The 17,500-nt window shown below is 33.7% G+C and overlaps 1 protein-coding gene and 1 long non-coding RNA gene across 7 annotated transcripts in view; one reads left to right on the forward strand and one right to left on the reverse strand.

Moving 5' to 3' along the window:
* Positions 1–17,500, reverse strand: part of LOC124429867 (TWiK family of potassium channels protein 7-like) — a 175,110-nt gene that overhangs the window by 35,813 nt on the left and 121,797 nt on the right. For all 6 annotated transcript variants that reach the window (XM_046975650.1, XM_046975652.1, XM_046975647.1 and 3 more), the window contains 2 exons: positions 13,344–14,877; positions 12,500–12,830 (listed from right to left, as the gene is read on the reverse strand). In XM_046975650.1, coding sequence (XP_046831606.1) covers positions 12,500–12,830; positions 13,344–13,718 — 706 coding nt within the window. In that variant the 5' untranslated portion in view covers positions 13,719–14,877. The remainder of the gene's footprint in view (positions 1–12,499; positions 12,831–13,343; positions 14,878–17,500) is intronic.
* LOC124429869 lies at positions 318–7,444 on the forward strand. Its single transcript, XR_006943572.1, has 2 exons — positions 318–978; positions 1,051–7,444. It is a non-coding gene; the product is annotated as an uncharacterized LOC124429869 (long non-coding RNA).

The raw sequence follows: 17,500 nt of genomic DNA on the forward strand, positions 1-17,500 counted from the left end.
CGCGTTGAAGTTAAGTCGAGTTCTGCAGTATGTTACCAACATACATTACACACACACACACACATAGACACACATACAAACACACGCACAGGGAAAACAGAGGGAAAGAGAGAGATGAAGATACCTCTTCTACACGTAAACACCAGGTTTTCTTAGGTAAGCCAGTCTTCTTTGTTTGACGCATTAATCAAGAGCAAGTTTTCTCTCTTCTTTCGAACTCATTTTGATCCTTTTTTTACTTTTCTCATTCGGACCTCTTCTCATTCTCTCTCTCTCTCTCTCTCTCTCTCTCTCTCTCTCTCTCTCTATTTCTCGTTCTACTATGTTCTTACAAGATATCTCTCTCTCGTTCTCTCTTCAACACTATTTTTCTTTCCAACCAATTCTCTTTCTTTCTTTCTTTCTTTCTTTATTTCTACTTTCTAACGATCTTTCTTTCGAATATCGCGGTTTTCCAAGCTCGTTTCACGCTAGTTTTCGTTCGGTCGATTAATTGTGTCGTTGGTTATCAACGGTAGAAGAAATTTTTCAAAAGAAACGTTAAACTTTTTATTTCCTTCGAATCAGTCGTAAGGAATGGTGAATAAATTTAGGATCGCACGAAGTTTATAGAATCTGCGAGGGGGTGGGGAAATTGAATAAATAAATGTATAAGTTATAGAACGAATTTCCTTTATCCTGTATCCCACCCACCCCCCTTTTTTATTTTTTTTATTTTTTTTTTTTTCTTTTTTTTTTACTTTCTCTTATTATAATTTTCCCAAGCTATATCGATTAATTATAAATTCTATTTATCTTTATCGATAAGGGGACCATCCTTCGAGATTTCAATTAACCTATTTTAATTAATTATTCGTCCTTTTTTCCATTCTATTCTTTTCTTTACCTCTCTTTTTTTCTTCTTCTTCCTTTTTTCCTTTTCCTTTCTTAAACTCGATGGTATCTCTCGTTTGCGAAAGTTCCAAGGATATAATGAAGGTAAGAAGAGAAAGAATTTAACGAGAAGAAGAAACTAAAAACTCGTAAAACGAATGATGTCGTTTGTTTTAGCTCGAGTAAAAAAAAAAAAAAAGTAAAAAAGAAAAAAAAAGAAGAAGAATTTATCTATTATGGGAACGGTGACAAATGGAAAGGATGGAGGAACGCCGAAAAAAAGGAAATAAAAATGAAAAAAAAAAAAAAAAATTTTGTAAAAAAGAAGAATCGAAAGAAAGGAAGAAGAAGAGGAAGAAGATGAAGAAGAGGAAAGAGAACAGGAGATAAGAACAGATGGAACGACGCGAAAACACTGATGAGATTAAAAACGCCTTTTTACTTGACGTATGCTCGATTCAATGTTAGAACTTAACGATCGATCATTTCTATGCATTATCATTTTCTTGAATCGAGTTTAGACCCTTGAAAAAGAGAGGAATATAAAGGAAAAAAGAAAAGAGAGACAGAGAGAGAGAGAGAGAGAGAATGAAAAACAGGAATGAAAAAATGGAGACAGAGAAATCCATCTTCTTGCAGTGTCTGACATGAACGAAATGCATTCTTGCAATTGAACTCATCCCCTTTTCTTTCGTTGTTTCTCTTTCTATCATAATCATGTTTATGAATGAAATATATATACATATATATATATATATATATATATATATATATATATATGTATAAATACATAACGAAAATGAGGTAAATGTTCAGTTCATATTAATAAATTGATATATAGAGATTGATTCATCAATGATATTAATATTAAAATAATCCTTGTACGTGGAATTTATATAATATTGATAACACACTCGAATATTATAGAATAAATTTACAAATTTGTTTTTTCTTTTTTATATCGACTTATTGTTGGACGTGTACGTAGATAGTTATGATTGGAGTTACTCGTATTATGCAAATTACTTGTACTATGGGGGAAAATTCTAACGCGATTGGGGGAAAATAAAATCGAAAAGCCATTACGATTTCATCGATAACGGTCGAGATTTCTTCCTTTTCCCACTTTCGTATCGATAGAAAATAAGGAAGGATAAAGAAAATAGGGAACGAAAATAGCTATTTTATGGCATCGAAATGGAAAAGACACACGGAAGGCGCCGAAGAATGTCTGTCGGAAGAAAGGGGAAGTGAAGAATTGAGAAAGTAGAAAACGTGCTTTTGTGATTCGAATGGCCTTGGATAGAAAGAAAAGGAAAGAATATCGACCTTTTTCTCATAAAATCGTAGATTTCTATTCTACTTAAATTCGACAATGCGTTTTGATTTTTACGATTTATAAATAAATGGAGAAAGAGAGAGAGAGAGAGAGAGAGAAAAGATAGGAATTGTCAATGAAAGAAAAAAAAAATAAAACAAAAAGAGAAAGAAAAAATTAGGTATACTTGATTTATAAACGTTTAATAAAACAAAAATTAAAATCTCGAAATATTTTCGATGCGATATGAAAGAAAAAAATTAACGAGGTAAAAAATTGCGTACGATCAAATAAATGAATTTCAATGAAAAATCCTTTTCGACGTCGCGTTGCGTTGCGTTGCGTTGCATTGCATTGCATCGCGTTGCATTGCATTGCATCGCGTTGCATTGCATCGCATCGTATTCATGATAAAAGAGAGGGAAGATTTTCGACGAAGCTAATTTAGCGTAAATTAGAACGGGTCGTTATCGACGCTCGTGCTTTTCGATTTGCAAAACGTGAACGTTTCCCATGAATCAGTCCCATTCCAATCGGATTTTCAGCACTTGTCGATTTCTCGCAACGTCGATGACAGTATTCAAAAGCAATCTATCTGTGGGTCGTTGAAGAGTATCAGAGAGAGAGAGAGAGAGAGAGAGAGAGAGAGAGAGAGAGAGAGAGAGAGATAGCCAAATAGGATGATGGGGGTCGGAGCAACGTGCTATACTGCTACCGAAACGGCGACAAATTGTGATTAGTCGGCAACCCTTCTCGCCTAGCAATCCATTAGCGAGGTGCATACCAAACGACGGTAGTCATTCTGTCTATATATCTATATATATTTCTCTAGTTCTCTAGATCTCTACCTTTCTCTCTCTCTCTCTCTTTTCCTTCCTTCCTTCCTTCATCACTGTCTATCTCTTTCACATTCTCCCTTTCCCTCTTTTTTCCCTTCAAGAAATAGCCGACAGAGTCATCTTAGGGAATCTTCAAATCTTCTGATTAAAATTTGTGAAATTGCTGTGGATCTCTGTGCATGATTTTAGACTTTCTAAAAGGAAGAAGAAAAAGAAGCAGAAGAAGGAGGAGGAGGAGGAGGAGTATAGAAAACAGTCAAAAAATAGAGAGCCCTCGTAAGATTTTTCTTACTGAAAGAGATGAGCTCGGTGAAACTCGGTTGGAAAAAAAGTAAGTAGAAGGCGAAGAAGAAAATAACGAGATAAGACAAAAGAGTAGGTAATGGTACACCGTGTCAAGAGACGACCATTGGTATATAGAAGAGGGAGGAGAAGAAAGGAGGAGGGAAGGGAAAAAAGCTAAGAGATCATGGAAAGGTATATAGATACCTTCATTCTTAAAGTTTTTCACGTGACAAGGTATATATTAATGTATATTGTTGGTGTCTATATATATATATATATATACACCTACCTATCTACCCATCTACAATCCATGTGACCCCGTAGCGAGGATGAGATTATGGGTGGAAAATGCATGCAAGGAACAAAAGTGTTTTACTCGGACGAGCAACCACGATGATTAATGAGATCTTGCGTGTCTTGTGGTTATCGCTTTTCCGTCTCGTTAGATGGTGAGATATTAACCCCTGTTACGAGTCTATTGGGGGTCTATCAAGCTCGGTTAAATACATTACGGATGTATGCTTTAACGTAAATGAAATTGTTATTAATGTGCGGAACGACAATTTTTTAGTTGTAATTTTAGTCGTTTTCCTTTTTTTTTCCTCCCTTCGAATTGGATTTAAATACAAATTTTTAGTTTCGTTTTTGATTTTTCTGGTTTTTTTTTCCCCTTTCTTTCTTTCTTTCTTGTTTTCTTTTTTTTTTTTTTTTTTTTTTACCGATTCCCGATTGGCTGACTCTCATTCGCAATCGATATTTAAAGAGAGAAAGAAAGAGAGAGAGAGAGAGAGGCAGACACACACAGACACTTGCGGAGTGAATTTGAAAAGTTAGTAGGTACGTTTAAATTCAATGTGGATATACCAATATTCCATATCGTCTGGCACTTTGAAAAGAATATAGAAAGAATAAAAGTCGTTCGGTTGCTCTTGCCATTTTAGAATACTACGCACTGTCTGCAGGTGATGCAGGCAATATCCTTTTTCGAAGGATAAAACCGTCGACGGTTTTGAGGATACCCGTTACTTTTCGTTTCTTTCTATCTAACTCTAAGAAGGAAGTTAGAGATAGAGAGATAGAGAGATGGAGAGATAGAGAGATAGAGGAGCTAGCTAGCTAGCTAGCTAGCTAGCTAGCTATACACATCCGATGTTATTTTCTGAATATGTAGAACAGTTCCGACTGTATGTCGAGGCAACTGGCCAAATATTCATGCGACCTCATATCGTGGAATGCAAACGTACGAATCGTTTATATATATATATATATATATATATATATATATATATATATATATCTTCTCCCCCTATTCCTATCCCTGTGTCCCTTTCCTCTTTCATCCTACGTCCATTTTACTATCCTTTCTCCCTCTCTCTTTGACGATAACGTAAACCGGATTATGCATCAATGTATACTAGTCGATGGATCTCTCCCAACGTACGAGGCATTCGATATGCGAAGTAGGATAAGGTGAAGTATGAAAAGGTGAAGAGGCTTGTGCCTGATCCACTACGACGCATTTCTCGTTCGAAAGAGAGAAAAAGAAAGAAAGAGAGGTAAAAGAAGGAAAAAAAAAGGAAAAAAGGAAAAGGAAGGAAGGAAGGAAGGAAGAACTTTAGTACCCTCACTCCTTTCAACGATGATATGTCTATATATATATATATATGTGTTTAGGTGTATATATGTGTCTCACAAGACGCACAAAAAGGGATAAAGTAAGGGTGTGCAAAAGTATCCAAAGTAAAAATACAATTCTAAGCCGACAAGGGATTCCGTAAGTCCGTAATATGGTGAAACGCGACGATTTTCCTCGAATGCGAAGACATTTTTCGAGTTTACACACTGTCTGAAATACATATCTTTTCTACCAAGGAGAGTGTACTCTCCTGTTTTTCCTGGAATGCGAACGCTACTAAAGAAACGAATCAAACGACATTACTACACACTGCAACAATTCCCATTGCGATATATATATATATGTATACAAATTTATTATACATGTGTATGGATATATATATTTATTTATTTATTTATTTATTTATTTACTACGTATGCATGAACATGGATGTATGAACTCGTTTAATATTTATAACGAAGCAGAATAGGTGTAATGACAGTAAGCTCGAGTGAGTACGGGTTTGCCAATCAGCTAATGGAAGTGGTGCGCTTGTCATAAATGCACATTGCCAAAAAGTTCTCCATATGAAATTAGTCCGCGTTGGATAGCTTTGCTAACGGGAAGTAATAACATAAATCCCATGCGATATTAATATAAATGAATTGCAAAAGGAAATAATAAAGAGAACTTACGTATCTGATCTTTTTCTTTTGTTTCATTTTTTTTTGTTGTTTTTTGTTTTTTTCTTGTAATTTTTTCTTCCACTTCCATAGAGATATTCGTTTGCGGTCGATCTTCTCTTTTCTTTTTTTCTTTTTTCTTTTTTAAATAATCGATCATCTTGATTATTACGCGTCGTGTAATCATTTATTCGAACGTGTTTCGAATAGATTGGTTATCCAAACAATGGCGAACGTGAAAGAGAACGGAGGATATATAGACTGAAAAAAAAAAAAAAAAAAAAAAAAAAAAGAAAAAAAAGAACGCAAGAAATATACGAAATAACGAAAGACAAGTGACCTATCTTAGAAGCTTGTTTGTTCTTAGTTAGATATATCAGGACACTTTTGAACACTTCTCATAGACATCCCCGTGATATTTTTATAACCTTCGTGATTTAACGTTAAAAAAATGATAAATATATATATATATATGTGTTTAAAAATTTGATCACGAAGAAATATAGGGTGAGATTAATACGAGTTAGCATAAAAAAATATTGCAAAAACCTTTGGAAAAATTTAAATGGAAATTGATAATATTTAACGAAAATTTGCAATGACGAACTACAGAAATAAAATGGTTTCGTTTCGTGGCTGCTCACTCGGTTCGTGTTCCGTTAAGTGGGTGGGGCTCCACAGCTCTATCGCTTTCTCTCTCTCTCTCTCTCTCTCTCTCTCTCTCTCTCTCTCTCTCTCTTTCACACACATACACACTTTCGTCTGGAGCTCTGCCGATCGATAAACAGTCCGAATCAAAATTCTCGAGGAAGACCTTAGCAGCGATGATGAAATATCGTCTATCCTCATAAAAGATCCTAACGAAACTCGAAAACTAGTTTGTTGTATATATATATATCTATATGTGTGTGTGTGTGTATATATATATATATATATATATATATAGAGATAAAATTTCCTGGCTGGCAGTAGATGAAAGAGAATTTACGATAGGGGATAATATAACTTGTTCTTTTATACCTCATATTTTTTGATCCATCTCAAAGACACAGAACAAAGATAAAAAGAAAGAAAAAAAGAAAGAAAGAATGAAAGAAAGAGAATGAAGGAGAAAAATCGATATTTTTTAAACATTATCTTTATCGTATCGTAATTAGATCCATTTCTTATATTCTCTTCTCTTTGGAATTTAACCTACGATAATGATTTTATAGTGTTATATGAAGGGGGAGAAGGGAATGGATGAGTATATATAGATGAGTGGTCAATTGGAAATTTGCTTAGCTTGTAAATTAAGAGGCGACGTGATGATGAGTGAATTTGGAAGAAAAATAGATTAATATTGTATTACGAATGGGGAATAAGTATCGCGAGAGAAAAGATGAAAAGACATTTTTATGTAAATAAAATGGGAGAAAAAGAGAGAGAAAAAGAGAGAGACAGAATAAGAGAAACTTTACAGTGATGCAATGTCACACTTTAGAAACTAACGTTTCATCCTTAAAAAATTCTGTCTTCTTTTATAATGGAAAAGGAAAACGATATTATTTTTATTTTTCTCCGGCAAACATTTGATAAATTTTATCTCTGTCTTTCTCTGTCTCTCTCTCTCTCTCTTTATTTCTCTTTATCTTTTTCTTGCTCTTTGCCTGTCTTGTACAAGATTAAAATTGATCGCGTTTATTATTTTCTCCAGGGAACCACTTCATTTTAAATATAATGATTTTACTTCAGAACGACGACATTTTATTTAGTGAAAAATTATCGTCAAAATAAATATTAAAAAAGATGTATGACAAAGCAATTAAAATAAAAAAATATATACGTGGTACTATAGGTTTTTATATCGTTTCTAATTAATTCGTATAACATTTGGAATCTAATTCAAACTCTGTGTTCATCCCTTATCGGCCGACGTCATCACCGAAACATTCTCTCTTCCCCTTCCCTCTCTATTTCTCCCCACCCCATTCCCTTCTCCTCATAGTCCCTATGAAACTCGATAATAAACTTTTTGCCGAACGTAGTTTAATCGTATCGTTTCCCCTATTGTCAGGTTTATCTGAAATTAATATTCTCTATAGAAAGTTAAACGTTTTTTATGGCTCTAATCTTTTCTATTATAAATATTAAAATCAATGATAGTCCATTATAAATGTTAAACGATGTAAAAATTATAATCTAATCGTATGATCGTCTATCTCTATCTCTCTCTCTTTCTTTCTCTCACTATGATTAAATTAATTACATATAGGCACGTTAAAAGAATTCTCTTTTATTTCTTTTTTCTATTTTTTTTTTTTTTTCTTTTTATATTAATTTTTAGGGATTTCGTTTAACGTTCAACATAGAATAAAATTACGAATAAAACGACGATAACTTCGAGTATTTTTGATAAAGTCGTTCGTTCGTTCGTTCGTTTTGATGGAAGGGGAAAGAAAAGAGAGAGAGAGAGAGAGAGAGAGAGGGATAAAAAAGAAATAAACAAAAAGAGAAAGAGAAAAAAAAATATATTAGTCAATTTGTTAACGAACTTAGTAGACGGAAAAAAATGTAACTTTATTGTCGGAATGACGTAACCGTGCGATTAATCAAACCGTGACTAACTCAACTTTTCCTATCTGTTTGCGTCAGTACGTTGATAAGAAAAGAGAATTATCTCGTATTAATTAGATCCAAAGCTTCTTATTATACTATTCGAAAAATATAACTTGTTGTTTCTTTCTTACTTTTTTTCTTTCTTTATAAACGCGACAATAATTTTTATATTTTGTATATTAAATTGTTCTTATCTGTTCTGTCTGTCTGTCTGTCCATTTGTCTCTCTCTCTCTCTCTCTCTCTCTCTCTTTCTCCTTCCTTTCATATTTTTTGATCTCTGAACCTCTCTTTTCTTTTGAAAATATACGCTTGCGTCGTCATCGAATTTTTTTCTTCATGTCCTTCTTGTTTTCAACTTTTTTTCCTCTTTTTCCTTTTTATCTTTTCTTTCTTTTTTTTTTTTTTTTTTTCTTTCTTTTACGTTTCGAGCAATATCGTCCCTTTGATAGCAAGGAAACGCGCATGAACTATTTCTTTCTAATAGTAGAACGCAGATGTATACAAGATTCTTTTCGCGTTCAAACGCGAGTCGATAAAAAAGTACAGCGATATGGTCCGTAATTAACTTGTCGTATGACGTTTAAAAAAAAAAAGGAGAGAAAAGGATGAAGTCTATGAAATAAAGAGAAAGAAAGAATGAACGAGAGAAAGAGAGGAAAGAATTCAGTTGGATTCAACAAAAAGTCAAGTGGGGTTCTCCGCAAAAGAAAAGGAGAGGAGGAACGGCAAAGGAGAGTGCAAATTATGGTTCTCGACTAAGAGAAAGAGAAAGAATTAATTTGCGAAACGAATTCTCTCATTTAAATATCTTATCCTTGACGTCGATCGTTCGTATTTCTCTAATGTATAACAAAAAAAAAGAAAAAAAGAAAGAAAAAAAGAAAGAAAAAAAAGAAAAAGAATAAAAGGAAAAACAAAATAAAAACTATACGTACGCCGATTAATTTCGATCAAAAAGAATAAATTAAAATTCTCTCGATGGGAAATGGCCAATGATGCTATTCTTTTTTATTTTCTTTTTTTCTTTTGTTCTTTTATCTTTTTCGATGTTACAGAAATGATCCTGATGTCGAAAATATATAACATGGTCGTTGGATCATTGTAGAACGCTTTTAAGCTTCGCGAAACCTGCCTAGAAATGTAACTTTCTAATTAGCAATTCCGAAGCGTGGCCCGACTCGGTAAAAGAGAGTAAGGATGAATCTCGATATTAGATTTGAAAGTTAATTAGCTCTCTCTCTCTCTCTCTCTCTCTCTCTCTTTCCTCAGCGTCCGAAAAAAGAGAAAAAGAAAAGCTCGAGGATTTTTTTCACCCACCACTCCTACTCCTCCCCTAACTCCTCCTCCTCCTCCTACCCTTTACCTTCCCACCAGTTCTTTTTCTACTCTGGTTAATAGCACTGGGGGAAAAAAGCTGCATAGGTACGAAAAAGCTTTTTGGTGACACATCCACACACACACGCGTACACACACACACACACACACACACACACATATATATATATATATATATATGTATATTTTATCTTTCTATTACTATCCCTTTTTTCTCGAATATATTTTATAATTCTCACGCTCTTGTTACCAACACCTAACGATAAAAACAATTGCCCTGTATTAAGCACGAGTTCATATCTACACGAAGATATTATTGCATTAATATTTTATTTACGTGTATACCTTATCGAAAGCTTGTAACTAAAAAAGAATAAAGAAAAAGAAACATATATATATATATACACATATATACAACACACGCATACATATAAATTAATATTTACCTAGATTCTTTTCTTTCTTCTTCTCTTTTCTTTTCTTTTTTCTTCTTTTTTTTTCTATATATATATATATATATATATATATCTATATATGTGTGTGTAATAAAAGAGAAACCGTAACCGATAAAAGTCCTATTTCTTTTGCGAATACGCATTCGTTGTTGGTCCAAAAGCTCAACGATTACAAAAGAAGAAATATGATATCGATAATTCGATAATCCTCTTCGGGTTGGTCGGTTCGTGGAATCGCGTTTACGATGGCCCTACTCCTATTTCTTTTTTAAATGCCGACAAACTCGCGGACTTCCAATCTGTTTCAGTAATAACCGTGGCAAACGATCGGACGTGACGTCACTGGGCTCGTCCAGGCTGATCATACAAGAAGTAATATTGTCGTCTTTCCATTACGTCGAAGCAACAATTCCAATTTCTATGGTAAAATTGGACAAAAGATTTCCAACTGTATAGAGACCCATTATAAGCTAATGTCCAACTTTGTTTGCCATGAAAATTGATGCTTAGACCTCTCATATTGGCCTTCCTCCTATTTCATCCTTATGATTTTAAACAACGATTTCCTGTCTCTTCTAACTATTGAAAAGTTTTTCCTCGTTAAAAATATTCATCCGCATATTCTACATATTCCCTACAATCTTTTCCATTTCCTTGTAATGATCCAGGACAGGGTAAATGTAGAAGCAAAGAGATATATAGAATATATAAGAAAAAGGAGAGGAACACGTTCCCTTATTTCTTTTATAATTTTATTTTTAACAAGGGAAATAGAGATATCCTATTAAAATCTGTCGAGGTAGCAGCAGAAGTAACAGCAGCAGCAGCAGCAGCAGCAGCAGCAGCAGCAGCAGCAGCAGCAGCAGCAGCAGCAGCAGTAGTAGTAGTAGAGAACTTGTGCTTAGATCGTGAAACCCGAGAGCACGTGTCAACAAACCCTAAACGAACTTCAGAATTTGATCGCTCGAATGCAAACTTCGAACTTAGAGAATATGCACCTATGGTAGAAGTTAACGATTGCAATAACTTCCCTTTTGATATAGCCCTTGTAGTCGTTATAGTTTTGAGAGATTAATGTGATTAGGTTGTATAGATAATAACGAAGCGATAACGATCGAAGAGTATTATATAGTTTACTTGAATATTATTGATAGAAATGGTAAAGAGATGTACGGGGATTAGTCAGACGAAAGTGCAAGTAACGTGGCTCCATTATTGGTCGGACTAAAGTATATAAGTAGCGTGGTTCGATCAATGGTCAGACTAAAATGCAAGTAGTTTCGCTCGGTATAGGCGGAAGAGATTAAGTAGTTTAAGTCGATTATAGGTCGGGCAACGATACGAATAAAATCCTTCAGAATCTTTCGTCGTAAATATCATTAAAACGCAGAAATGTTTTTTAAAAGCCCAATTATTTTTAAGATTTAGGATATTCGTAAAATTTCGAAAATCAAATTCAGTTTTTTTTCTTTTTTTTTTTTTTAAGGGATTTAATAAAATAAGATAATTATCGTCAGGCTCTCTTCCACGATAATGGGAGAAATTCGAGGATAATATGATTCGAAAGAGAGCCGTCGTCGTCTTGATCCATTTAACTTAAGCTAAATAACCCGTAACAAATCTTTCTCGTATTGAAATTAGGAAACTACTACGAACTTAACTCTATTTAGCTATTGCTACTATTACTACTACTGTTGCTGCTGTCGCTGCTGCTGTGCTGCTGCTGCTGCTGCTGCAAATGATCCTGTCAAGCTTCAGAAGTCAGTACAAGCAGAGTCAAATTATATGATATTTGCTTTCAGTAATTAACCGTTCATGCGGTAATGTTTCTCCTCAAGTGTGATGGTACTTTCTCTCTCTCTATCTCCCCCCTGTCACTCTTTCTATCTCTATCTCTCTCTCTCTATATAGCTACTGATCTATTAATTACATACAAATATTCTATCGCGACGTTGGCTTAATTTATTCTATCCGGTGTTCTTTGAAGAAATACAAATCTTATGCACGATATGAAATAAGAAATGCATTATATATAGATTTTATTGGCTAGTGTGATAGCATAGAATTTATACTTTGGTATCGTTAGATCAACGATAAAAATTGTATACGAAATTATCCTAGAGTTACTATATATATATATTTTTTTTATTTTTTCGCTAATACATTCGTTAATTTAACAACGTCCAATTGAAGTATAACCAATCAATCAATTCGAAAAGCTGATAAATCATTGGTCGAACACGATAATAAATCGATAAAAATGAAAAATAAAGAAAACAGAAAAACACGGATATTCTAATTTCTAATTCCACAACACTAATCCACCAATAGAATTAGCATTACTAATTCAAAGGCTTATTCGAATACGATAGAAGCTCTCCTATTTGAATATTTGAAAGAGCTCTTGATTCTCGGACTACTGGGTTTTAACTATAGGATACTGTAATCTGTATCTGTAGAATATTTAATTACGAGAGAGAGAGTATAAATACTTACCTAGAGTAGTCAGTACTGTTAAAGAGTATAGAAACGCCTTGGCGAAGTTCCACTCGTATTCGGGTATTCGTCGTTCCGTGACACTATCGCCGCTTACACCGTTACTACCGGTGTGCGTACCAGTATCGCCGTTTACACCATTACTAACAGTGTACGTGCCAGTATTCTGAGTCGCTATCATGTCGTCCGTGATCCTTTTCACCAGTTGATCCTGAAACCTTGCGATCTCTTGCGCTGCCAATCTCGTCCAATTTTCACGGTAGAGAATGTTTAAGCTTTCCGTTAGTATCCATATATTTTCGACGGTTTTAGCGCGTGCTTCGTTATTTGCCTTAACAAAAGAAATTGAAAAAAAAAAAAAAAGACAACAATTTAGTAGAAGAAACATTGACAAAATATTTTGCGATCATTTTATTAAATAATTATTAATGATGAGCCGTTCACAAGGCAAATCAATTAACTCTGTTTTTTTATTTTTTTTTTAATTTAATGGCGTCAAAGCACTCGACGGAGTCCTCACTTTTTTTTTTTTTTTATGACCATTGAATAAAAAATAATTTATTTCAGAAGCCAATCCCTCCCAATATCCCCGATTAACTCACGTAATTCCTCTATTGCAAATCGATGCAACGATGCAACTCAAATACAGTATCATTTCAAGCACTTTAATATATTCTGTTCAATGTTTGTTTGATCGTTAAATTAGGAAGAAAAAAAAAAAAAAATAACAATTACATATTATTTCCTCACATTTCTTCACATTTTGTTTTACGAAGTTGGCAAGTGACCGGCTCCATTTCTAATTTTTTTGTCTATTCGATTACGATGATAAAATTATTATTACCTGTATCAGCCATGCTGTATTATTAATCCTTTTATTAGATTGACTGCTAACAGCAATGGTTGCCAAGGCTCGGTGTATTCCAACATTGTCCGTAGAATCGGTACCACCCTCAATCGCAAGGAATATGAAACTTCCGAGTAACGTATAAGCGACCATTAATGCGCATATACCAAGATTTATGGCGAAACCCTTTAGGAAGGATTGTTGGCTGGCCTTGTCTGGTATACCACCGAAGCATAAACATCTAACTTGCCTCGATGGATGCAAAGTTTTTGGATGATCCGACGTTGTTCTTTTAAGGGATGAGGTGTTGCCATTATTGGCCGGCTTAAAACCCTCGTAAGCCCTATAATGTCTAACGTTGTCTTTCTCCATTCTCCCACCAGCCTTTTTCTCCTTCCTTTATCAAAGGATCACCTACTTATTTTTATTATTCTCATAAAAAGACATTTGACGATGATAGTATATAATTCCTCGAGATTTATTCCCATAAATAGAATCATTTGTCGTATTATATCGATTTCATTATTTTACGAATGGAATATCTTACATGAATGTTAGTTAAGTAAAGAGAAAGAAAACAAAAGGAAAAAAAAAAAAAGAAGAATGAAATGACGACGGTATGTAAACCTTTAAAATCGTAGTTATCATAAATCTCCTTTTTCTTTCAAGTTTACTTCCTTTTTTCTTTCTCTTTCTCTTTCTCCGTCTATATATCTATCTTTTATTCCGTCTAAATCTTTCTATGGAATCTTATTCTCGTCAAGGAATCGAGAATCTCTATCATCTTTTATTCTGTTTTTCACGCTATTTTCCGCGCGGCGTCCATGTATATAATCTTTTCCACGAATTATTGACTTGGGATTAAATGTTTCAAATAGGATTTAAAAAAAAAAAAAGAATAATTCTCGTTTCATATCGACTAATATTTCTTTCTATTAACGAAACGTTCATACCATCGTCGTACGTATCTTTCCCAGTAATTTTCTTTTTTTTTTTATTGAATATATCATAAATAACATGATTTGGAAAAGTTTTACGATATTATCGGTGTTAAAATTTTTTTAACCTAACTTCGATATTTCCTTTAGCCGTGATATACGGTAAATCATTTATTTTTTCGACGTCCATTTGGACGTCCGTTTTCTGTTTTCTTCCTTTTTCTGTTTCTTTTTTTTTTTTTTTTTTTTTTTTTTGTTACACGTACATAACTCTCTCTCTCTCTCTCTCCCCCTGACTTTTGCTCTATTTATCTTTATCGCATTCTGCCGTTCTCATCAACAAATCCACTTTATATTCTACGTTTTAGCTGAGACTCCCTTAAAAATATTTCTTTAGCAAGCCGCTTCCTATCCTTTCTCTTATCGCTAACACCGAGATTCTTATTACGTTGCTCGACGAGACTCAATCGACTGGATGAGATTGTCGTTTCAAGATTCGACCTAAGGAACGTGGATGATCGATCGTACGAAACGAGCCAAGATATTTTCTTCATTTTTCGTTCCTGCCACCCGATGCGTTTCGAATGGATTTTCTGCAAAAAGAAAACAAAAAGAAATATATGTATATATACATATATATATATATACATACATATACAATTTCAATAATTCTTTTTTCTTATTCTAACTAGAAATTAAACGATTATTATTATTGTTATTATTATCAACAAATGTTTATTTAACATTCCAACTAATTTATTTCTTCGACAATACTTTATGATAGTAAACTACAAATGTTAATGCGACAGTAAGATATTTCTTCTCTCTTTCTCTCTCTCCCTCTCTCGACAGAAAAAAAGAAAAAAGAAGGAGAAGAAGAAAAAGGTTAGATTACTAAGAGTTTAAAAGTATGAAACGATATCTTGCATAAGAAAACTGTAAGAAAATTCGTAACACTTTTTTCCTAAAGTAAAGTTACCTACGCTCGACTACTTGAAAATACAGTAACGCTTTTAAAATACGCAAATGGAAATGGAAGAGCTGAGAAAGGAGGAGGAGAAGGAAAAGGAGGAGGAGATTGTGGAGGTGGTGGAAAAGGAGAGGAAGAAAGAGGAGAATCGATGGGCGAAAACGGTCCATCGAGGAAGGAGAACAACGAGACAAGAGAAAAGGAGCGCGTCTTTAATCAGAGAACGAGTTATCGTCAAGTTGTCGAGGGGTTGGAATGAATAAGAAATAACGCGTTCTCGCTCATCGCAGGTACTTACGAATGTAAATTTCCCTTTCCATCTCCCTTTCTAACTTCTGTCCTTCTCTTTTCCCTATCCATCTATCTTCATCTATCTTTTACTCTCAGGGTTGTCTGTCCCTTCAAAAAACAGAAACCCGAGAAACCATTTGATGAAAATTTCAAGTGTTTGAGAAAGACAAAAAAGAAAGAAATATATATATTTGTATTGAAGGGACAGAAAGAAAGAAAGATAGAAACTTAATGTATTCTCATAGATATTTAAAAGTTTTTTCAGTTTTGAGGAGAAAAATTTTTACAAAATTTAAGGATAAATTAAAAAAAGTAAATTAAACAAAAAAAAGATAACGAACAAATGAGATATTTTAATAATAATAATAATAATAATAATAATAATAATAATAATAATAATAATAATAATAATAATAATAATACTAATGAGTCTCTTAATGTACAACATAGAAAGTACATATATATATACACACGCACACACACAAATACATGAAAGTTGGAGTGGAAATTATCTTGAAAAAAGAATTTCTATGTGTATTCGAATGTAATTTATATTATCACGAGAATCACCCGGAGATAATGAGAAGAGGATGGAAGAGAAGAGAATAGGATCGTACGAAATTCGTACCACCCCTTTGCATTAACGTTTATTGTACTGGTGGGATATAGAGGAAGTACGAAAAGGTCGTGAGCGTAAAGTGATATACTGAAATTCCGTCACGTCCCTTTTACTCCCTACTCTATTCTACCCCCTTCCCCCAACCAAACGCCCTTGGTCGTTCGCTCGCATTATTGTACTTTCATTTACAAGAATGTAGGAATAAAGTTTGACTTTCGGAATACTGTCCGATTAATCATCATCGTTGTTTTAATCAACTTCATTTAATAATAACTCGTTAAAATCGTATAACTCGAGTAATTAATTGTTACAGTGTAACCCTTCCTTTCTTTTTCTTTTTTCATCTTTTTTTTTTTTTTTCCTTTCATCAACACCTTCGTTAGATTAATTTACAAGCGAGAATCTAATAAAATTTTCATTTTCAATTGCAATGCCCTTTTAATTACAGAGAAATAATATAATGGATATGAACGTTCTTTTTTCTTTCCCTTTTCTTTCCTTTTTTTTTTTTTTCTTTCGTTTTTGTTTTTGTTTTCAATTAAAAGACGACTCGACGAGAATTATAATAAGGGATATTGTCGAAAAATGTTTGATAAAGATCGGCAACTTTCGACCCTTGTCATTTACAAAATTCACCAGAGAAGGTAGCTAGCTATCAGTGAACGACAAAGGACGAAATCTTTTGTGAAGGCCGTCTCGGATTCAAATCTCTCTTGACGTTTCTGACAAGTACCAAGCATTGAATCACTCGTGTGGGTACTTCAAAAAGAAGTTGAAGATTCAAACGGGACTTCTCTTCGATCGTCCTCCATGAATTTATGTATACGCGCAAAAATCTTTCAGACGATATTTTTCTATCCGGTTACGACGAGTCAAGCAAGGGAGGAGAGCAACCCCTTTCTTAACTTTTTTACGGGTTTATAATAATACCCATTGTTCTCGTTCGAATGTGAACCTTGGATAAATCATCGTCATCATGGAAAATAAATTTGCAGATTTTTCTTCCCATTCTATCTTTAACTCTCCTTTCATACGAATTATTATAATAATAATTTGCATGAATGATTTCTTGATTGACTGTCAAATCATTTTGTGTACACCAAACATCTCTTCTTTACTATCTTCTTCATTCTCGTGGCAACCGACAATAATTCATCGATTATGGTCTCGACGCAAAGAATTCAGCTGATTTTCGAAGTGAACGCGAAGATGTAAAAAAAAAAAAAAGGGGGAAGAAGAAGAGGAAGAAGGTTGGAAAAAAATGAAGAAAGAAAGAAAGAAAGGAAGGAAAGAGAGAAAAAAGGAAAAGCACGATAGAAGTTCTTTCCAACGATTT

This window comes from Vespa crabro, chromosome 16 (assembly GCF_910589235.1).
Source record: "Vespa crabro chromosome 16, iyVesCrab1.2, whole genome shotgun sequence".
Taxonomy (NCBI): Eukaryota; Metazoa; Arthropoda; class Insecta; order Hymenoptera; family Vespidae; genus Vespa; species Vespa crabro.